Source organism: Corvus brachyrhynchos, unplaced genomic scaffold, assembly GCF_000691975.1.
Source record: "Corvus brachyrhynchos isolate BGI_N302 unplaced genomic scaffold, ASM69197v1 scaffold80, whole genome shotgun sequence".
Classification (NCBI taxonomy): Eukaryota; Metazoa; Chordata; class Aves; order Passeriformes; family Corvidae; genus Corvus; species Corvus brachyrhynchos.
Window position 1 is genome coordinate 11,395,983 of NW_008236769.1, and position 23,617 is coordinate 11,419,599.

At 36.4% G+C, this 23,617-nt stretch overlaps 1 protein-coding gene and 1 long non-coding RNA gene across 2 annotated transcripts in view; one reads left to right on the plus strand and one right to left on the minus strand.

The window, feature by feature from the left end:
- CFAP99 (cilia and flagella associated protein 99) overlaps positions 1-23,617 on the minus strand; it is a 51,420-nt gene that overhangs the window by 21,846 nt on the left and 5,957 nt on the right. The window contains exons 3-7 of the mRNA XM_017727735.1: positions 15,520-15,664; positions 13,422-13,516; positions 9,146-9,258; positions 6,830-7,010; positions 2,187-2,267 (exon numbers count right to left, since the gene is read on the minus strand). Coding sequence (XP_017583224.1) covers positions 2,187-2,267; positions 6,830-7,010; positions 9,146-9,258; positions 13,422-13,516; positions 15,520-15,664 — 615 coding nt within the window. The remainder of the gene's footprint in view (positions 1-2,186; positions 2,268-6,829; positions 7,011-9,145; positions 9,259-13,421; positions 13,517-15,519; positions 15,665-23,617) is intronic.
- LOC108445073 lies at positions 10-9,135 on the plus strand. The gene is made up of 3 exons (XR_001859818.1): positions 10-1,680; positions 3,456-3,643; positions 8,901-9,135. It is a non-coding gene; the product is annotated as an uncharacterized LOC108445073 (long non-coding RNA).

Consider the following 23,617-nt stretch of genomic DNA (forward strand, 5'->3'; position numbering starts at 1 on the left):
GTCCCTCTGGATGGCATCCCATCCTTCAGGTGCGTGAACTGCACCACTCAGCTGGGTGTTACCTGCAAATGTGTTGAGGGTGCACTTGATTCCTTCATCTGTGTCATTAATGAAGATATGAAACAACGCTTGGTCCCAAGATGGATTACAAAAGCTTGACTTAGTATTTACATAAATTTTCATCCCTGATTAAAGACTTGAAGTAAGCAAGTATTGATTTTCTACACAGTTCTGCCTGGATGTTTGCTTTGCACAGGACATCAGGCCTTTGATAGGTCTGCCCATAAGAAACATGTTGCTTGTCCAGATTTCAGCGTAAAAGCAGCATAATTATCTATGGCACATAGGTACCATAGGCAGTAACTGTTTCCAGATAACTGACAAACAATGGCTTTGGTTTTGAGTTACGTTGGAGGATTATGCTCAGGGCATCACTGCACCAGAGGCTGATTGAATAGGCACACCCTTGGCAGTAATTTCCCTGTCATTATGCAGGGGGAAGTACAGGCAAACGCATTTCTAGTTTTTGCATATTTATTTTGGTTGTAAACCAAACCTCTAATCAAAGTTGTGCAGGTTAGATTTTCTAATGGCTTTCTGGGCAGCAGCTGATAACATCAGTGTTTCTATAACTGTCTAGAGAGTGGCTTCCAGTGTTCTCACTCCACACAGATGCTCGGACGTGGTTCTTACAATTACAGCTACAGCTTCCACAAAAATGCTCTGAAACAAACGGCATTTTTCATGCATATTTCTGCTAGGACCCATCATTTCAGCTTGCTTAGCAAACAGTCCAGGGAATTGACCTTTGTGAATGGTTTGGATTCCTTTAATAACATTCCAGAAATGACAAAAACTGCTGTTATTGCAGTTACAATTTCTGTGGGTGTTTTCCTTTGTTTCTTGTATTAATGCAATTTCTTTACTGAAGAATGTAGCTGGTTGTTAAGTGATTTTACAGTTGTCATAAATTTTTGATGGTGTAGGCATTGTGATATTTGGCTTTTCTTTCCCAGTTTTTCTAGGAAGTTTTTAACATGCAAATAAGCACACAGACAAATAGACGTGCTTTTTCCACAATATGGAAACGATAAAAGGATAAAAAATAATGGTGTATTGTTTTCTAATGAAATATCAAGCATAGGTAATGTGATGGGCCACCAAAAGGAATGCAAAGTTTATCCTCCTAGAATCTGTCACACATTAAAGCTTTCACTATAGTTTAGGAATATATTCCAATGCCCCTCTCACATGGACATGAGGAGAGCCCAGAACAGTAATGAATGAACTTGTCCTGGCTAGTGAAAACTAGAGTCAGGCATTTTCAGAATGAGGGTGGGACAGTGCTGATAAAAAGGTGTCACATGGCATACCTTTTATCAAGTTTGTACTGTTATTTGATTGGATATGGTGACTGCAGTGTGGGGAAGGGGAAGGAAAGTGGAAATGGACATTTAATTAATTCCTTTCCAAGGAGAAGACGACAACAATCTGCTTTAACTATGAGCTACCTCATTGAACAAGATTCATGTCAAAGTTTGGATCAAATAGCTAGATCTGTTTGTATTTTCCAGGCCCTCCCTTCTCCTGCTGTCTTAACACATGGACCATGTACTCTGTTTCTTTACAAACCAGGATGACTTCCCACTCTCTCAGTCTGCTGAAAGGAACGTATGAAGAGTATGTAAGAGTATGAAGTCTGCACATAAAAGAAGTCAGAATCTGCTGGTATTTTAAAACAGTGAATAACATGTGGTTATTTTTCATTTACTACAGAAAAAACCGAAGTATTGAACTTATTTTGTAATTTGAAGCCTTAATAAATGAATACCTTAAGTATTCACATCTCCTGTGGGACTAGAAGAACTATTGTGAAGAAAAGAAAGTAATCATGTTTCTGCTACTTTACATGGCTGCTTGCAAAACTTCTCTTATGGTACTTATATAGTGAGTAAAAGGTGGACCTTGTCTCAGACAATTAATAATAAAATAAAGAAGATAGGAAAAGGGTGCTAAAACAGAATAGAGAATACAAACTTCATAACTCTAGAGGAAAAGCCATGAGCTGTTTAGGTACAAAAGCAGATATGTTTCAGATAAAGTTCTAAGATTTGTGAAGATGAAACAATACAGAAGAACCAGTTTAGAAGAAAGGAAGTAATAGAACAAGAACAAAATACACTTACTTTTGCTTTCTGGATATTTTTTGTTTTGATTTCCTCTAATTGCTTTTTTTCCTTTGGAGGCTTATAGATGCTTGGAGGAACCTATATTAAGAGAGAAAAATCTCTAGAATATGAGATATAAAACATTCCATGTGACACATTCTTGCAGGGAGAAAAAGCTCATTCATTTTTACCATAGAACAGCAGCAGTAATTTTTTAAAATATTGATTCTTTTCTATTAGTGCCACTCTAGAAGGCAGGGACAGATTCCAATTAGTTAGGACTACCCAGCTTTTCAGTCCTGTTCAATATAATATAACCCCTGGTCAAAAGACCAGAGAGAAAGACAAATTTGGAACTAGTACAAGAAAGGCTAAAGCAGTAATAAATCCTATAGGCCCTATCAAAGGGAGAAAAATGTTGCCAGAATGGGAACAGTTCTGTTTGGTATTTCATAAATTTAAGTTTCACAGCAACAACAGCCAGATAGGGCAGCTGAATAAAGTTAAGCTGTGGAGCTCTCTGGCACTGTGTGTGGTAGTAGCAACAAGTTACAGACTCCAAAGAAGTTCAGGGAAGAGAAATCCTTTGAAGTTTAATAAACACCCGAGAACTTTATTGTAGCTAGGAGGTCTTTGAGCTGAAATGGTGGGGCCCTGAGAAGGCAGTTGGAGAAAAGCAGCAGATGTCCCATCTCTCTGGTATTCCCAGACATCAGTGTTTAAGCACTGATGGAAAAAATATACTGGGCAAAATGGGCCTTTGCTCTGGTTTACCATGGCTGTCCTAATGTCCTTGTAAGGGAAAACCATTGCAGGTGTGGATTAAATGTTTGGAGATAGAAGACTCAGAGGGTCCTCCTAGCATTAGTCAAAGATTTGGGAAAGCAATCACACATCAGCTAAAATGACCAGGACGTAACTGGCTCTCAATGGGATCAGCAGGACACTAGGGACTTTGGGGAGATTTCTGTATTCGCTTGAGCAATCAATTTAGCCCAGAGTAAGCTCCAAAAAAAGACTGGACGTCTCCCTCCTATGTGGGTGAGATAGTCTGACAGTTTACTGGACATCTGCCTAAATATTTATGTTGCTAAAAATGTGCTAGATCCATTAGAAGTTACAGAATTAATGGGGAAAGCATATATTCTGTATTGTACTGGAGGTCAGTTCAGGGAACATGGGAATCCCATCTAACTTTATTGAACTATATAATGAACTATACTTTCAAAAAATCTTGAATCTGATGGACTTTACACTGCCTTTGCTATGTGAAATCTTTATCTACAGGTAAAACAAATGCACAAACAGAAGAACCTAGCAATTAAATGCACTTGCAACACTGCTTGAGTATTTTTGTGAGCTTTTAAAGTGAAGTAGAAGTGAAAGTATTTCCCAGCAGTATCTAAGAATTTTTATTACGCATTTATGGATGGAGAAATTAAAGCCCAGAAGATTTGCAGAGGGTTCCACAGGCAGTGAGTATCAGTTTATTTCACTCTTCTTCCTACTCATGTGCTTTACCTGCAAAACTGCACTCATCTGCCAGAGTAAGCTGAGAATCTTTCCTCAGAAACTGCTATGCTTATTTCAAGTAATTTAAGGAGGAGCCTTTTCAATCAGCTGTTTCAAAAACATTCTTTGCCTTGTGATTTAGCCCATGGGGATGAGTACCGAGCAGAAAGATAGACAATATAGCAAATACCCATTTGTTGGAAGAGGATAAAAGGTCACTATAAGTAAATTGTAAATTACAGCAACAGAGAGGATCAAAAAAGGCCAAACTGTACCTACTTAATGTGAAAAAAGGGGGTTGGGAATAAGAGACAGCAACTTCACTTTCCCTGCCCAGGCCATGGTCAGCCTCACATAGTCTGTGTGACATCCCTTAACCACAGGTTTATTTAGGAAGTAGGTACCACAAGAAGTTTAAGGAAGAACAAAATGAATAATCACTTTGAACTTTGGTACTCATCACTCTTCTATTTTTTAAAATTACTGGCATAAGATGGACAAGGGCAAGCTAATGCAATGCTATCATATTATGGGTTTCTATTTTTATAGATAAGATCACAAATACATTGTTTGGTCTGTATATTTGCAAACAAAATCATCTGTATTGGCCAAATGATTTCACCCATTTAATTATTTTAAACACTGAAGCACAGCTGAAATAATAGAGAAAACATCTAACAAATACATTAAATTTGGCTGAATGGTGTTACAATAACATTCCAGGGCAGCCTTTTTTTTTTCAATATACGACTGGTTTACAGGAAATCTAACAATAAAGTAATTGTATAATCTTATTATTTTAGTATAGCGCTGATATTAAAAGAATGGATTTTGTTACTCTAGGCCACAGTATCCAAGAAAGTTGAATGTGTCGAAATAATTTTGTATGTTATCAGGTTTATGCACCTGTCTCCATTTGTTTCCTTTGCAAACTTCAAGGTAAAGCATTCATTTTTCCTTGTAAAATTGTATTTATGAATTTGTGCATGGGCACTCTTGTGTCTGCATCCATGTGCATGTGTGCCAAGGCCAGTGGAGACACAAGTTTATAACCTTTAGACCAAATATTTGGAATGAATTGTTTCATTATTAAATCTCAAAATTAAAATGTTTTTCCTTTTTGCTTAGTGACCCCCATTTTTGATGAATGTTTATGATGATGAATTATTATTCTAAGCTTCTAGGCTGATGTTACTCCACAGCCAAGGCCAGTGGGGAATCCCATCTCATCATAGGTCACCAAGACAACTACCCTGCTTTCTGCAATAACCCAAGTCCAGCCCTCCCCTGTGAAGGGCACGTGTGTTCAGCACACGGGACAGCAGTGCCATGCCAGCTCCTGAACCCAATGTATGTGACACATCTCATCTTACTTGGAAAGAAATGCCTAGAATAAAATAGTAATAGAAAGAAATGCCTAAAATTACAATCCTGTTAATCAGAATGAGCTAACTGCACCACAGGGATGCAATAACTTATTGCTCAAAATCCAGATGCCTCCATATAGTTCTGTACACCTGTTCCAATGTCGAGCAGTAACTGTGGGTAGTGACTACAATAGTCCCTGCTGATCAACCACATGACAAGTCCTTTGACAGGTGCATGAAAACCATGAGTAAAAAATGGGTATCTCATAAAATGAACACCTTAGCGAGAAAATGGATGAGAATGTTTCTGCAGAAGATTACGGGATGTAATCTGGAAGAGCTTTATTTCTGTGCGTTCCTCTGAATTACAGACAACCCTCCACCATACAGGAGCCACACCTATGGCTGGCTCTCACCTTACTGACTGTTTCTTGCCACCTGAGCTGTCTTTTCAGTCTCTGTTCATTTCAAGCTGTAAATTGGTGATACTGGTAACAATGCGGCAAATTAAAGTGAAGCTTAATTTGCTGAGAGAGGTTACAGACATGAGTAGAAGACATGCCACTACTACACTAATGGCTTTAGATTCACACAAGCTTTAAATTTGCAAACCTGGCCAGAATGTAAACCAAATTTAGTATAATCCAAACAACACAAACGAACTTCACTAAAGTTCACTAAATTGCATCTGCATTAAAGCAAATTTATTCTAAGAGGGGCTGCACAGCATAAAGTTCTGAAATGACAGCAACATGACTCATTCCTATACTGATTAAGTAGTTATTAAATGCAGTTTTTCAGAGCCTGGTATTAAGCTGTTTCAATGTAAAATCCCATTAACAGTGTAACACACTACCATTAAATTGCTCTGCCATCCTAAGGTGTAAATGGTTTCTAAGAGCATTCAACATATGTATTATTTAAAACCTGAAGTGCTAATACAAGGTGGCAGATAATGCCCAAATCTATGACTTCTAAGCTCACTTCCCACTGCATTTAAATACAGATGATTTTGCAGTCTTTATTAAGTTAGTCATAGCAGCTTGATCCCAGATGGTGTTTGCTTTACCCCAGTGAGATAACACCAGTTGTGGGTCTCTGATTTGTACCAGTGTAACTAAATCACAATCTGAGACAATAAGTAAAATAACTTTGCATTTCAAAGACAAATCTAGTCTCATTTTTACATGAACAATGAATTTCAACTGAAAAACCTTAATTTTAGAGATTCAGCATTAAGACAAACAGAAATAAAATTCCACCTTCAAGGAGGAGCTGCAAACCTGGAGTCCATCTCACTTCCAGTGAAACTGTTTCTCCATTTATTTTAATGAGAATTCATCTACAAAAAAACCTAAATTTATGAAACTTTTTTATTTGCTTGTCCTTTTCTTACCTCCTTCAGTGCATTATCCATAGCAAACATCCTAAGCTGAGGACTATCAGGAACACTCGTATCAATGCTGTCATCAATTTATACCCATTTTGTAGTTCTACTTCTGCAAGTCAAAAAACGACTACAGGAACCAACCTTTACCTTTTCTCTGGTTAGCTTATAAATTGCTTACACAACATTCACTGAAATGAAAATAATTAGTTTGCTGTTGTTTTTTTAAGAAAGCTGACCTTTAGTAACATAGACAATTGCCAAAGTCCTTTTCAATCTGTCAAAGTTTGTAGATTTCCTATAACTGCTTTAAAGATATTTTTAACTACCCTACCAAGATTTTGTGCACAAGCATACAAGATATTTAGTATCTTTTAAAAAATAAATGAACTTACAGGTTGTCTTTTTGCCAGTACTGGCAGAGGTGCTGGTGGAAGTAGAGGAATGGCACGTGGTTTGGGTACAGTCAAATTAAATTCCTTTGGCTGAGTGACTCTTGAAGTCTTGACAGTGGTGGTATGATTACTTAATTTATCTGTGAGTTTTTCAATCAGTTGCTTCACTTTTGGCTGCCACCTTCAAATAAAACCAAATTCTTCAATTTTATTTTGTTTTTCTCTTTCATGCAAACTTACACACGGTATATGAGGTTGTCATTGGTGCAAATTCTGTAATACTTTGTGCCATTCAATTTTAATAAAACTGACCTATGACTCTGTACTCAGGATTTAGCTACACTGTGTTATTTCACCTCTTGAGAGATGCTATCCATTCAGATTACTAGTGATGAAATAGCCACAGTTTTTACAGAACAAGCAACTATCTTGCCAGTTCATTTTGTGGCAGGACCAGATTAGGAGTCAGAAAAGCAGCTGTCATAGATTAATGACACACTTAACATACTTACATAAAGAGACTATGAACAGTGGTCTGAGTGCTGCCACATGTACCAACAGAGCACATGCAGATCAGTCTTAAACACAGGCAATTCTAATTAAAAAGTAGATGAAAGGAGTTTGGTGAATTCTCAAATGAACCCTCAGTGAGCCTTAGGGGCAGCCAAGAAGATTTTGATTTCTGTGTTTGGATTTGGGCTTGCATCAAAGTTCAGACTTCTTTTAAGCATTGACGGGAAGATGCAGATTAAAGGTAAAACACAAACAGGGTATCACAGTCTAATTACAGTGACAGCCAGTTATTCTTCCTCTATATATGTTCTATCCTTATGCATTACACATGCAATGGATCTTTCCCAGAACTTAAAAAGCAGATGACAATGCAAATTTACAGTAAGTTCTTTATATGACTGTTACCTTAGGTAGTACTGTCATTACAGGGTAAGGCTTGCAAGTAAATTATGCAAATAATGAAGCTCCACTAAAATAAATAAGACCCTTTATATTAAACTCACTGATATTAGAAAGAGGAATACAAAGACACATTTAAAAGAATTTCAGCTACTGAACTGACTAAATTCATCACTGCATCTTCAGACCCCTGAAGGATGTTTCAAACCCGGTAACCAAATCTGGTCTTTAACATTCTTGTGTAATTTACATTTGCCACTTCGAGGCAAAACGTGGATTCATTGCACTGAGTGTAACTGACTGTGAAGGACAGCTCCAATAAGCTTGGTGCTAATGAAACAAGCAGTGGCCTAAGCATCAGCCTGCATGAATGTGTATGTGCAAGAACTGTGTGGGTATGGATGTATATCTCTATACCTCTCTATCTGTATCTTTATATTATTGTAAGCATTTGCTATAACTCCAATCACTACAGTGGAATATTTTGAGTCAAATTCTGACTTCAAATACATCCTTGTGGTGCCTGTAGAACTCAGCAGAATTCAGAGTAGTGCAAGCCAAATCTATGTTATACATTTGCTAAAGTGAAAATAAACTATGCAGTGTGAAAGGATTAATTCTAGGTACTTTGATATGGCAGAACCAGATGCAAACTCCATTTCTGCTGACATTGTTTGTAGCAGATTTTTGTCTAACATTGTTTACCAGCTTCTGGGTTAATCTATACTTCATTGAGAAGGATATATGACTGTAGCCACATTGGTGTAATTTATCTGTTCTGGATAAAAATGAGAGTAAAAAGGGACCCAGTAGGCTGCAGAGCTACTGTTTCTCCACATGAAAATGTTCCAGTTTGGCAAGGGTACAGTTGCTACCATATCACCACCTAACCAATGAGTGGATACACCTCAGAGCAATTAAGCTGTTATATGATGCTGTAACTGTGTAAATAAATAATAGTTTTAGAAGACTTGCTCATATGCTTATCTGATTTTCTCAGAAGGGATTTTATGACCATCAGTATAAACAAGTCTGTGCATAAAGCCAAACTCAGGGAAGTCAAAGATTTTTTCAAATGCTTAATGTCATACAGATGTTGAAGTGAGTGAAGAGGCATGACTCTAAGATAATTTGAACCTTCTGTTTTACTTTTTTTCAGAGTATGATGTTTTACCTATTCAGGGGCATTAGGGAGCAAACATACAACAGCTGTGAAAGTACTTTTCTGAGAGAGAACCTTGCCTCTAGGTAAGTAAAAGGGCTTGCTAAAGATTTGTGTAGACAAGAAGGGTTCTGAGTGACTTCAATAGAAGAAACACTTTAACAGAAATGTGAACTTTCAGGGGAAGCTTTCCCCAGCTTTTAAACTTTGAGGTGGCCAGAGGCTACTTAAATACTACTTACCTCAGCAGCGGATCAATCCAGTTCTCTTTTACATACACTGAGTCATAGAAGTGACTCCATTCATCTTTTATCCATGTGTTCAGATGCAAGACATTGAAGAAGAATCTAAGAAACTAATAATAAGTGGTTTCTTTTAAATATGAATGTTGAAGACAGGGTGTATATAACTACAAGAAGATAGTTGCTTTCACTACAAACACCGGTGAAGAACTTGTTTGTATTTTACCTTGTAATTACAACCATAGATGCTCGGTATTTTTAGGTTCTTATTAGTTGGTGGACTAATAAGCCCATGTCTTTTAGCTCTATTTTGTAAAAACACTAATAGATACTAAAAAAAATTTTTGTGGCAAAAAAAATAAACTAGAGGCTACAACATAGAGATGTGTCGATTCATCTTTAATTTGCTTCAAACACTGTAAAATGAAAGTTTTATTCAGAATTAATTACTACTGGAATACACTGATTTTAGTATAATTTTACAATAGAGTTTCAGAGTCTAATATACCCAAGGTGGACTTCTGGTTACCTATAACTGGATAACCCATGAAACCCAGAAACATGTCAGGTGATGCCTAAAGTGGCACTGCACCTGAATTAATTAAATTCTTTTCAGCTCCCTGGGAACCGGGCAGAGAGAATTGCTGAAAACTATAGTAAATGCTATACAATGTGGCTTCTTCTTTTATTGAAATATAATTAGTTGGCATATTCCCATTAAAAGATGTCAACACTGTGATGTATATTTTTGTACTGTTTTACTTACAGTCCCCAGAGAAATGCTAGAGTAAGGATATACCACAATATACATCATACTAGAGAATTCTTGGAATGCAGCCCTGGAATGGTCATCCAGGCACTGCAGGGATTGCAAACGGCAATGCAGGATGATTGGACATAATTTCTGACTGGAGTGTGCCTGAACCAAAGTCCACAATCTTAGTTTTGATAATCCCTATTACAGATGGCGAACATTGGCATAATAAGACTCATGAAGCCATACTTTTATATTTTTTTTTTTTTGACAACAGAAACTTTTGTGTTTTGTGAATGGAATTGCTAGGAAAAATCCCTAGCAATTCTGGGGATTCTGTTTTCTCTTTGGCCACATGTGACACAGGTGGAAAACGCAATATCAGCAGTCATTGCTTTTAAAGCAGCAAAATGGAGCTTCTCTCAGATTTCTATTTGGATGTTACCAGGCTCTGTCTCCTTAGCAAAGTCACTGGTAGTCATTTTGGCAACAGCATTATTCTGCTTACTTCTCTGCCTTGAACATTCAAAAAGTTTCATGACTCACAGAGCATGATAACCAAGATTTATTTCCCTTCTGGAAGTGGTGGAATTACACCAGCAATGAATTGTACCCATGTTTATATTTTAATGTATACTCTGGCTGTAGTAACATAAGTGTGTATAATTAAAGACTGTTTTGTAATGCATTTTTACAGGTGGGCTGAATTAATACCTTACTTTTGAGAATTTGAACATAATATTCTTAATGCACTTTTACACAGTGGGATCGTACAGATGCCTAGAAAACAAATGAAAAATGGGAAATTTCCTCATCTTGTATTATCTTCACACCCATGCAGGCATTTGCAGAGTTGAAATGCTTATATTCACAATATAAGCTTTTGACTCTTGAGTTAAGGAAGTAACTTCAGGAAACAGCATGTTCTGTTTCTTCATACAGATCAGCCACTGCCTGGAAACATTATTGACCCAACCTGGACTGGTTTTACCCACCATCCACCATGAGGCTGATTTTGTCCTGCAATTCCCACCTCATCATAAAAGCTATACAGTGCCCAGTCCTTATGTAGTGATATTCCTCCAAAGATTTCAGTTCCTTAGAACTGCTTTTAGAAGCAATCAAAACATGAAACAGAAACAACAGATTCTTAACTGCTAGAAAGAAAACACTATGTATTTTGTATTTTTTACAAGGCAATTCGGAAATTACAAAGCTGTTTACTTCAACTTTTTATTTCAACAGTGTATTTTCTCTAACACACAAATCCTTAAATTTTAAAATAATATGGAAGAATAGTATGTTGAATGATAGAATACAAAAATAGATTTGAGCTAGCAAGGCATGGCTACTTTCTTAAAATGATAATCACACTAAAGTTACAAGATTGTGTTTTATCCTATGGTTCTGTAATTATATCACCATAAATATTTTTTGCATTTATTCTTAATATTACAGAATGAGAGCCTGTGATTTTCTGTTCAAGCAGATGAACATATGTAAGTGAGGTACCATTGTTATTCTGCCTAAATGAAAATATTTGAACGTTCTTCAGACGTAGAGAAACACTGTGACTTTGAGTTGAATGGATTCCATCATACAGGTCTTTATGAGAAAGGTCTTAAATCTCACACAGGCCAACCTCATTCACCTGAAGACTATTCATTTGAATGAGGTTCATCTGCATGATGAAGAAAATTCCACTCAGATTGTGATGTGCTAAATTTATTTTTTAATTAAAGTAAATCTGTCCTAGGTAAATATATGTGAATATTTTGTCAGTGTCTTAACTAAACACAGACACAATAGTCATCAGGCAAAATCTAGAGGTCAACATCCTGATCCCAAATTTCTGATAACTTTTGTTGCTAGGGCTGCAGATCTGCCTCCTGCTGTTTTATCTCTGTTGCTGGGGGGACAAAATGCTGCTTCTAAATCCTCTGCTGCAGGTGCAATGATTTAATCTAGCATCACTTTGGAGACAAAGAAACTGTTCTAATGCAAGAGAAGAAAAACTAGGTGCCATGGTGCTGAGGATCTGGTAAGATACTTAAGCAAACCAAGTTACACCTGCTACAATGATAGCAGGTGCACACCATTGGAATATGCAGCATTTCCCTATCAGAAAAGAGTTATTCCAGATAAGGAAGGAGACATTATCTAAACCAGAACATCAGGGCACTGATGCTTAAGCCATATAATGCTAGATGAATAGAATCAACAGGAGATAACTGGCATGAAGTGGGAAAATTGTGTTGCTAGCTGAATGAGCTCAAGATGCATCCAATCCAGTAGCTCGTGTCTAAGATGTTTACCAAAGAAGGGGCTGGGAGAGCATTTTAGACAGAGTGATTTGTCTGTCTACCAGATTATGGTAATTCTTCCAGCCACTCCTCTGTTTTTTCCAACTGTTAATGAAATATATAATTTTTGTCTCTGAATGGAATTAATAATAAGCATTCCATAGTAAGTCCATCTAAAACCAGACAACCTAACCTACTCTCTCCCTATATACTGCAAAGCAACTCTACTCATTAAAGAGGCACTGCCATCCACATGAACATTCAAAGTAATCACTACAAGGATAAACCTTAGTCTTTTGAGTATTAATTATTAAAATTTGCCTCTCTTTAATTCCATCTTTGTTATTCAGTGTGTTTGGACTATTCTGTGAAACATCTGGATGATCAAAGGTTACAGATGCTGTGTTACCAGTGATTTAATTTTTAGCCCATTTTCCTGAGAAAACAGAGCTTATGAGAAGGTATTGCTGCTCAGTTTATCCCTCTGCTCCTCTTTATAACATAGCTTTTAAGATAATTAGCACTTCCATTTTGAAAGAGAAGCAGAGGATATTTATATTTCTACAGTTATAATGAAAAATAGCAAACAAATAGTGGAGCAAACCCCAAATTCATTACTCCAGAAAAGGACAGGAAGGCAGAATTTTGTTGTCCCACTTTTTATTTGGCAGCAGTGGTTTGGGCAGTTGCATGCTGTACTGGGGCAATTGATACATACATAGCTCCAAGCCAGCCAGTGCTTTTAGGGAAGGAGAAAAAGTGATGGAAGCACAATAGGCTTGATAATGAAAGTGGCAGTGGGTTATTCAGGGGGAAGAAGAACACTAAACAGCAGGAACTGCAAGTTTCAATAGATTCACTGCATATAGAAAAAAATCTGTCTAAAGTCAAAGAAAGACTGTGAGTAGAGGCAAGAGTGATTGTGCCATTTAGAGGGACAACTGTAAATGACAAACTATAAATTGTGTGATTATTCTAACTTTTCAAATTATATAAAATACATTTTAAATTGATCTTTGACTGAATATGAAAATCATGCTGTAAGTAAAGAAATTGAAGGGTTTTGTGGTAACAAAATACTAATTTAATTTCTGAATTTAAACAGAAAATAACACTCATTTCTTCATGTAAATTATTCTCAAAGTTGAGAAAACTCATCTGATCAATCACACACAATGAACAGATAATTATTTAAAAAAAAATTTTGTACTTTGGTTACCTTTTGCATTTTTGCAGTGTCCAAAGATTTCACAATTCTGCTGAAGTGCTGAAGACCAATCTCTTCTAGTTGAAAAGTAGCTAGATAACAGATAACTATCAAAAGATACATACATTTAAAATGCAGCAGGCAGTTCTAATAAACCTATACCCTATACTCAACATACTCTAGGATTTAGGCTGTTACCTTAATTTTAAACAATTTTGATAGTGAATTTTTCAACATACTCTGCTATTAATGTTTTTGGAGAGGACAGCTCTTACTCTTCTGTTACAAATTCATTGTTTATCATACATAACAACATTAGAGATAACAAAAAATTTAAACATAAAATTTAATATTTCTAGTATTTATTTTGCTTTTTTTCCAAGTGACCATTTTGCCTAAAATGTTGTGACCTTTGTTTTTATTCTGAATTGGAATAAAATCAAGTTTTACACGCACCCTCTATGGCTAGTACACAGTTCAATGATCTTAGAGGATTTATGATTCTGTTCTATGATACAGGAAGAAGCACAGTCAGTACTGTGAAATTTTAGTAGACCTGTAGAGTTCATGGGCTCCTGTATCAGCTTTCATTTGTCCACACTCACTTTGATCAATCAAGCTTCACTTACAGTGCAGTGTTTTAGCTGTCACCAAACTGTAATGGTAAAATCAGTAAATTCTGACCAATGTGCTGCAGCCAACTCAGTGTATCTTTAGGCTTCAATCTGATGTGCTTTAGTACAGCAACGTATTTAAGCAGTCTTAGCAGAATATACATTTATCTCCTACAAGCTTTATTAAATTCAAATCTGCTCACACATAGCAACAGCCTTTATAAGCAGCTTTGATCATTTAAGTGTCATTGCAGCTTGGCAAAGGGAATCACAAGCAGCTTAAAACAATGTAAGCCAATGACCTTAGACTTTCAACTTGTTGATAAAGGAAAATTTTCTGTGCCTACCCTCTGCCTGTGATTAATGGAGGCTTTTGAGTGGACCAGTCCTGACAATCCAATTATAGCAACACTCAGCTTAAAGGTATAATTTATGTGCCCCAGACAATGAAAAACATGGCACTGGAGAAATGAAGACAATGAAGCATTACCATTCAAAATAAACTCAATACACTAATAATTTCATCCTTGACAGTTTAGGTTCCCTTTTGTTTGTTGTTTGATTTAGATTTCTGTATTTTTTCAGGTTGTGACAGAAGCAACCAGAATTGCCATAAAATGTAGTAGCTTTTAAAACACAAAATGTAGACATATTTATATTCGATAAGTTTCTTTGTATTTTTAACTGCTTTGAATTAAATTAACTTTTAAATATACCCACAAAGATTCAGAACTTATCTGACTTACAGAACCAGTGACGGGGTATTTGTGATTCCAACCTACTTAAGGACTTAATAAATTAACCTCAGCATGTGTATATTAAATAAATAGTGTAAAATATTTTTTAACTTAATTTTTCACATACTTCTCAATACTTGAAATAACTTTGGGAGTAGTAACTACCCTAATTAACTAGCTCATACTATCATATATAGTTACATCATAACTGATTCTAACAAAGTAACTAATAAAATGAAAATAGCTGACTTCACTCCCCGAGACAGACAGAAGTCTACTTATGTCACTGTGATAGTCAGTAATGAAGAAATGCAGGTATGGATAGAGACAATTGTGTCTGCATACTGTGAGACGTGCTGAGGAACACAGCACACAGAGCTTTGCTACACAGTTTTGTATCTGAATGGCAGAGGTATTGGGTTGCATAGAGAATAAAAGGAAATCACTGAAGAACCTTTTTTAAACAGATAGTTAAGCTTCCAAGATGTTTCTTCCAGACATGGATGCTATTTTCCAGCTGCGTTTTACCTGATTTCTTAGGTAAAATTCCAGTTAACACCTGTAAGAGTTCAGACTAAATAACAATTTCAGGTTTTAGACTTCAAATCATAAGGACATTGGAAAAAGTCCTGTACTTCACACTGCACTAGGCACAATGACAATGCTTCCAATGTAATATAATACCAAGACCTACACTAGTAAAATGATATTTTTTGAAGTTTTGTGGTAAACACATTTGGTATTGTAAAGACAACTTACCTAAATAGAGATTACGCTCAGAAATTGGGCAGTATCTCCCATCCTGAGCATAAAAAGCATTGACTACTACATCCAATATGGATTTATATTCTGTGCATCCTTCTAGTGTATCCAATACAAATTTTTCTTCTGTCACATTAAGAGTCTGTAGAGATACAAAATTAATAATGATTAATGTATTCTGGAAAGAAAATGTTAGTTGTGTACAAAAAGTACAATCATTTTGAAGTAACTGGAAAACATAAACAATGAACAGCAGTGCCTTTGGCAGGGCTGCTGCCCTTCTAATGCTATCAAATAAGGGCAGTCCTAGCAAACTAATGGCCCTTGTTAAGTAAAATGTAACTTTCTCCAATGTTAAGTGTTCATTTTATCTGCTGACATATGCATTGAATTAAAAGACCTTGATGTGTGAATGTCAGCAGTTGATGCAAAGAAAATCTGAAGTCTCTGAGCTATGAGCAATGATTCACTTAGTCAACAGTATGAGAGAGTTTCAGTAAGAGTTTGGTGTTCTCTCAGGAAACCTCTTTTTTGTCAGTGAAGCCTATGCTACTTAGGGAGACTAAACTGAGGGGAGAAGCCAGACTGAGACTATGGAAAAGACTCTTATCGGCTACTGAAACCTAACTTTGGAGAATATGACTAATTTAAGCTAAACCTGTGAGCGCCAGGATTCTTTTTAATGCACACTGGTTCTTATCCTGTTATGCTCCTGGTCACTTGTAATGTTCATGCAGTATCCCAAGAGAACAGGAGAGTCAGATGCTCACTGTGTGCCTTTTGGGTCCTATCCCATAATCCCTTTAAAAAGTCTGAATGTTCCTCAACTTTACAGACAGTTTCAAGCATAATAAATAACCTATGGAATATCTGCTACTATATGAGATAAACTCCTAGTATGAACCACCTTTAAACATTGCAATAAAATCTGAGGCCCAGAACAGTTTGTTATTACATGAATGAGATATGGCCAGCTGAGCTATGAGAAAATGACAAACAATAATGATCCTTCAATTTAAGGAGGTTAGACAAGAAGCTAAGAAAAAAGGCTAAGTGCATCTTCTGAAAACATGTAGTCCACATTTGATGTATGATCTCTCCCAGAGCTCTGAGGTGTGGGAACAACTGAACTGCAATAATATATCAGATGAGACGTTCACCTTGCCCAGTAGGCTGTCTTCTACCCTCTCGATTGCTTTATTTCCCTAATGTGATTAATTTCTAGTTTATGGGTATTATTAGAGGCTGCTGAATGGAACTCTGTGAGTTTTCTGATGTGTGACAGTATACAGGGCTTTGAGATTGAGCAAATACAAGGCAAAACTTTAAAATTGCCATTCTAGTATTTAAATGTAAAAAATTATGCAGAAGAATTTGAAGTGTATTTTCTCAGGTTGTCATTCAGAGCAAGCATAAATTTTTTTCACTACTCCTGCTCAAAACCCAGGTTTCATTCCTTCTAATTTGTGCATTATCACCAGGAGAAATGAGGAAAAAGAATGAAAAAAATCTTAAAATATGAAAAAAAAAAAAAGAAAAAGGGAAATATGGACTCCATCTTGCTAAGCACAGAGGGTTTTTATGAGGCACAAAGTTAATTCCAAATATACCTTTTATAGATGAAGATTTATGGAAGTTCTTTCATAAAACTAACAAAGAAAATCCAGAAATGTAAGCCCCCACTGAATGATTAAATATATCTCATATTTGATATGAGATCTCTAAGAATTCACCACAAAAGGCAAAAGCAAACCTAAATAACTGAATGGCAAGGTGAGAGAGGATGTCGTTCCAGTGAAAGCAGGATTGTGATGTTTTCAATCTAAAACAATTGCTCTCCTTGAGCAAATGGCATTGTTCATGGAGAAACTGCAGAAAGTAGTAACTCTGGTAATAAACAGAAAGTCCATCGTAAAACTGGCCAAGCCTCTTGGAAATAAGCCTAACAAAAACTCTCTCAACTATCTCTGCTAGAAAGCTAAAATTTCAGTTGTTTTCAAGATCTTTATTCGATTAGAATCTTTGCATTCATATTCTGTGTACTTTGATACAAAGTGCTATGGCAAACCTGTGCTTTTCAAATGTACTTTGGAGAGGTGACCAAAAGTAGATAAACAGGTGAAAACAGAACACCATTTTTATGCCGTAGTCTCTATTGTATAGCAGATGATTTGTGCCCGAATCATCTGCTATACAATAGAGACTACGGCATAAAAATGTAATTGCCTGCCTACATTTACTCTACTTTTACTGCTCTGAGTTAACAAGTCAGTGAAAAGTGTTAGGATGAACACAGAAGTTCTTGATCTTGCTTACACCTTGAGCAAGAATGTACATAACCACTACATGGCCTTGAGACAAGCAACAGGGTGACAAGAAGTGCAGCCTGGGAACAGCTGTGCCTCACAACATCAGTACTGATGGGCAGTTCTGGGGACCACAGGCCAAAAGTCTTGTCATGAAACGTAATCAGCCACAGAAGGTACTAATGTTCTGTTTCTACATGTACAAAACAAGAATAGTTGAGCAGCCTGCAGCTGTGTCACCACCTAAGGAAGTGATATCACTACTCAATCAACTAAACAAGACTGGGCAGGAGGAGCACTTGGATGGGAAATCCCAAAGGTGAGCCAGTTGTTGTTTAAGCCCTGCAGATAATCTAGTGAATCAAGCCCGAGCCAGTGCTTTTAAACAGTTAGGATACTCTCTGCATAGAAAGTGCACTGTGTCCTCTACAAATTTCATCAAGGATATTTACAGTTTATCAGTATATCTGAAATAATAAAAGTTTTGGAAAAGTAACATGTTGGATAGGTGTAATTTCTAGCACTAATTCCTAAATGCATTCTTTCTGTGGGGCTTTGTGCTGCGCTTCACGTCAGTGAGATGTATTTCAGAGTGGGTCAAGTGATCCTGAAATGTTACGGTATGACAGATTGTATGTTTATATCACCTTTTGTATGAGGTTTTCAAAACACTTTACTAGCATTTATTGTATTTAATGAGATTCCTTTTGGCTAATACAATTTTGTACATGCAGGAATTATGGCATGGAGCAAGTAAGAGATTTGCCCCAGGCAACACACTAATGCATTGGTACCAACAAGAATTAATAAACACTAATTTGTGAGCATTTATTCTGTCCATCAGAGCAACTTTTTACCTTTTCAAGTATACTTTAATCACATATTTCTCTGGAACAACTAGCAGTTAGCTAAGTTTGCAAGTATGTGTGAGCCCTTCAACATAAGGAAGGCCAGATTCTTTTGGGTGAATGTAACACAGGTAGTGATCATCTTCTGTTACATTGAATATTAAAAATATCAGAAGACAAAACAGACCTTGAACAAATACAAATATCTAACAGTGTTCTCTCTATGGCATTGAATTTCAGCTTTTTCTGATTATTAAGTCTTTAAGTTGTAAAAAAAATGATTCTGCCTGAATTAATCCTGAATGATCCCAGGGAAAAAAATGTGGTTCTTGTCTAATTATGTGCTGATTGGTGTTACCTCCCCCTTTTGGGAAAACCCTAATACCTGTAGCCTGCTTCCATGGACAATTTTTCCTGCTCTCTGACTCACAGCTGTAGCTGGAAATCAGTCAAGTTTTCTCAAGGAGAGAAGAGACTGTGTAAGAAGGGCTTTGAACACAACTTCCAACATGGGTTAGTACAAGAAATAACATGAATTAAATGGAGAAATATCTGCAAAAGACAAGCTTTGCCACCGTGAGGGTATCGTAATAAGGTTGGTTACAGTGGGACCTGTTTGAAGGGGGCAGAGAGATCAAAAAAGGAGAGAAGGAAAAGCTCTTCTCTCTGGAGAGAAAAAAGGAAAGCTGTATCAGCCATGCTCTGTTTGAGACTTCTCAGGCTAAGGGTATAGTTTAGGTGAAACAAACATTTTAGAAAGAAGATAATATTTGATGAAAAGATAAAATAGCTTTCACCTCCTGAGGGAACTGTGCAATAGTGTGTAGTGAACTTGTCTTCTAGGCAGAATGTGCACATTTTGAAGATACAGTCTGATTAGTTTAGAGTGCTACAGATATCAGTACTAGTCCTCTCCAAGGGTCTAATCAAAATGCTGTGAAAATGAAAGCAAATATTCCTACTGACGTCACCAGGGTTTGAATCAGTCACCAGAACCCAGTCTTCTTTCTTTCTGAAGTCAGTGGGAAAAAACCCCTGGGATCTTTGGATATAAGTAGGAAAATATCCTGCTTCTACTATTCATAGTCTATGTTGCAGTCACAAGCTAGTGTTTTTCATCTTCAGCAGACAGTGCTGACCAATGCTGTACTAAGAGGTACAGTTAACATTATTTTCCCTTGTACTTAATATTAAATCCCAGAACACTACAGAAAACTCAGATTCCATCATTTCCTTAGAAAATCCTAATCTGCATTTATGTCAGTAACTAATAATACAAATTATACTTCTATAATTTAATAGGATTTTTGTTCACCAAAGCTATCATTCTTGCATTACATTGTCTTCACATTTAAAACCAAATCTATGACTTTTGACATTTGGGGATTTTACTCACAATTGAGTAAAATTAGTTGAGTGGGCATGTGTGAGACACAGCTGAACCAGCACAAATGAGAACTATGAAGAGTTGTGCCAAATCACACCATGTTCTTGTGAAATGGGAAGCTCATAAACAGGCTTATCTTGCTGTCAACATGAGAAGGATAAAGGAGAACAGTGAATTGGGGTGGCAGTTCTGGTTTTACAGAAATAAGCTTTTCTGTAGCTGGGATGTATGTAGGAAGGTCAATATGATGGGTCTGATCCTGCAACTCTAATTGAAGCAGATGATTCCACTGAAAAGAAAGTGAGTTATTTGCATAGAGAAAGGCACAAACATTGCATGATAACTCCTGTGTTAAAATCTGTCTCTTGTTATCATAGCAAAAGCTTGATTATAACAGTCAAAAGGAAGAACAATACTCAGGATGCTTCAGTTAGGTAAAAAATGTAATCTTTTTTCAAAATGAACAGATGCAGTCCATTTCTAGAAATGGTCTGATGAAATGATATCCTTATGTACAACATGCATTGGATGAAAGATGACTTTGGATATAGATAATTTTTGACAGATTTAGGTGAAGAATGCTTAATAAAAAGAAGGGGGTTTAGTACACAAGAATGAAGATATTATCTGGATGGCATCAGTCTGATAAAAGGAGTATTAAAAAGCATTTAGGAAGATAAACAAGGAGAAGTAATCTGGCCATTCAAATGAAGAACAACAGGAACAGATGTAAATTTGAATGTGGATATATAATAATTTAAAGATCTGAGACAGACTTAGGAATTATTTTAAGTTAACGTGTTATTCAGGACAATTAAAATTGAATTCTGTTTTAATAGCAACAAGTCACAATATTGAAGCAAAAAAATTTAACTGGACTTACTTGATTTTATGTGGTTTGAGGGAATAATGATTCTTCGTGATTGAAGGTGAGGGCTTGTTTGTTGCAATTAGGAATCATCCATCATATGCTAATGAATCTATAGTTTTATTTATAGTTATTTATTGTTGTTATAGTGAAAAACAAGTCCAATATTATTTTATAAACATTGTAAATTACAATAAAATAAACATGAAGACTGTAAAAACTAAATTACGACTCAAAGTGTAGTTTTCTTCCTGGAAGAAAATAAAGTCTGATCATTCACTGAGAACAATAAACAGAAATTCCTTTTATGATGTAAAGTTTACATGTAGCAGAAACAAAATGTATGGAGTTTAACACCTCTAGACTGATATTGATCATAACATTCTAATTAGAGGAAACTGAGTTATTCATCTCCCATTATTCAATAATTAAAAATCCTTCTCTATTTCATCTTTCTCTAAAAACAAGAGGCTAATAATGAGTGAGTTTTCCTAACTCCACTTTTATACAGAAGTATAAACTAGGAGTTGGAAGATAGGAACTGAGATTGGAACATGTCTTTCTTGCTTCCTGAGTGCCCTTGTAGAGATTATGCTCTCTCTTGACACCTTGGTTTTAAACACTGACAACTACCTGGCACTCAGCAGTTTGTTTATACATTTCCACCACACCAAACAAACATTCTATCTTTATACACACAGTGGTTCAGACAGACCTGAACTACTGTCACAGTAATAGTTTACCTTTCTTTAACATCACTTTCTTTTCCTTTAGCACTAATTTTCTGATCACCTATTTGTATATTGAAACACTGAGTGGTTGCAAACTGCAACAAGTGAAAAATGTATCCTAGTGGTTATTTGATGTGGTATCTGCTTTACCTACCTCAATTACAAAAATGCAGGGAAAGATGGGTGCTTTTTCAAAGCAGCACACAGGGATTAGAAGTGCAGCCATACCTGCTGTAAATGGGCTGTGTAAAGCTAAATCCCACATACAGCTAGGAGAAACCATACCTCTGGAGAGCAGTATCTAATGCCATCATTTCCTACAAATAAAGATGGCAGACTACTTATCTCATGTACACCAAGGTACGTACAGGGTAATGCGTCTGACTTTGGGCAGTTCCTCTGGAATATACTCGGAAGCAGACTGTGCAGCCAAATGTTTTTCAAGGGGATTTCTGTCTAAAAGCTTGAAACAAGATTTCCTACACTGAGAGAATATGCTCAGGTCGAACACTGATATTTGAATAAAATTATAAAGATGCATTAAGAAGTTAAAATAATAATCAAGAGATTGATTCTGCTTCTGCTGAAGTTACTGGATAACCTCCCATGTTATCTGAGAGGAACAAATTGAGAGCAGCTCACATGTCATACATGTAACTGATTTTTGACAGGAAGTTGTCAAATTTTCAGGTTTTTACCTAACAATTTGGAAATATTAAGTAGTTTCTAACCAAATGCAGGAAAAGAGCTTGGGATGTATTTTCAAAGCGGCATACAGAGGTCAGCAGTCACAGCAGAGGTCAACAAATTTTGGCTTCTGGTTTTCTTAAGAAAATCCATGCACATTTTGCCAAATGAAAAATAGCCATTTGCATGTATTTTGTGTGAATTTAAACTGTAGCAGTAAGCTGCATTCTGTTTGCCCTTGCCATGCCCAGCCCAGGGCAAGCAGAGCTTTCACTACAATACGGGGTGAGCCTGGGACAAGCCATGCTGGGTCAGTCTGGGAGCTCGAACTGATACAAGACAGCCTGTCTCACCTTTTCTTCTCTGTGGCATCTGCCTCTTGTAGGCTTCAGTTTGAAGAGAGAGAGAGATTTCTCATTTGATTTAGGTACAGTAGAGATTGGAACTGAATGTGCAAGAACTTTGAGGTGAGCAGAACGAGACCAAAGAGGTGAGTGGGACTTGCTGCACAGTGACAATAGTAATGGAATCAACCACTTGAAGAGATGGAACTGGGACAGGTTAAATAAAGAGACCCAGGCAAGTAAATTTGAGGGCAAGAAAAAGGACAGAGATAGAAAGATGAGCATAGAACAGAACTCAGTTTATCTTTCTTTGCCATCCATCCAATATTTGGCTACCAGAGTATTCCAAACCTCTACTGTACAGCCATTGTGTACTCTCAACATAAAAAAAATTCTACACAGCCTTTATGAAATACCAAAATATACTATTTCACATAATCATGTATTTTGACTTTTGTTTTAATTATTTACGTAACCTTATGTGCATCTAGAAATTAAAAATAAAATCTTGCTGAAGATTGACTATGCTCTGAACTATGTCATTTTTGCAGTAGCACAGTGAAACAAAAAAAAACCTGTCAGATTTTGACCAGAATATTCAACAATGACTGATTGTATACTTAGTAAAAGATCTAATATGGAAATCTATGAATTCCTTCTTACCATCATTTGCAAAGCAAGTATATTTTCAACCTGATGGCTTCAACCCGATTTATTTCATGCTTCTTTCTTTTTTTTATACATTCATATTGCAAAGCCCTTCATTTTAAAATGAAATTGTTTGCCCACTTCCACTTCTTTTCCTATGCCTCGGTTCACCAGCTATTTTTACTGCTTTAATTTGCAAGGATTCCCACAAGAATGGTCTTATGCCACTCATAAATGGCTGACAGGGATATTTGGATCAAGAGAGGTTGCACCTTC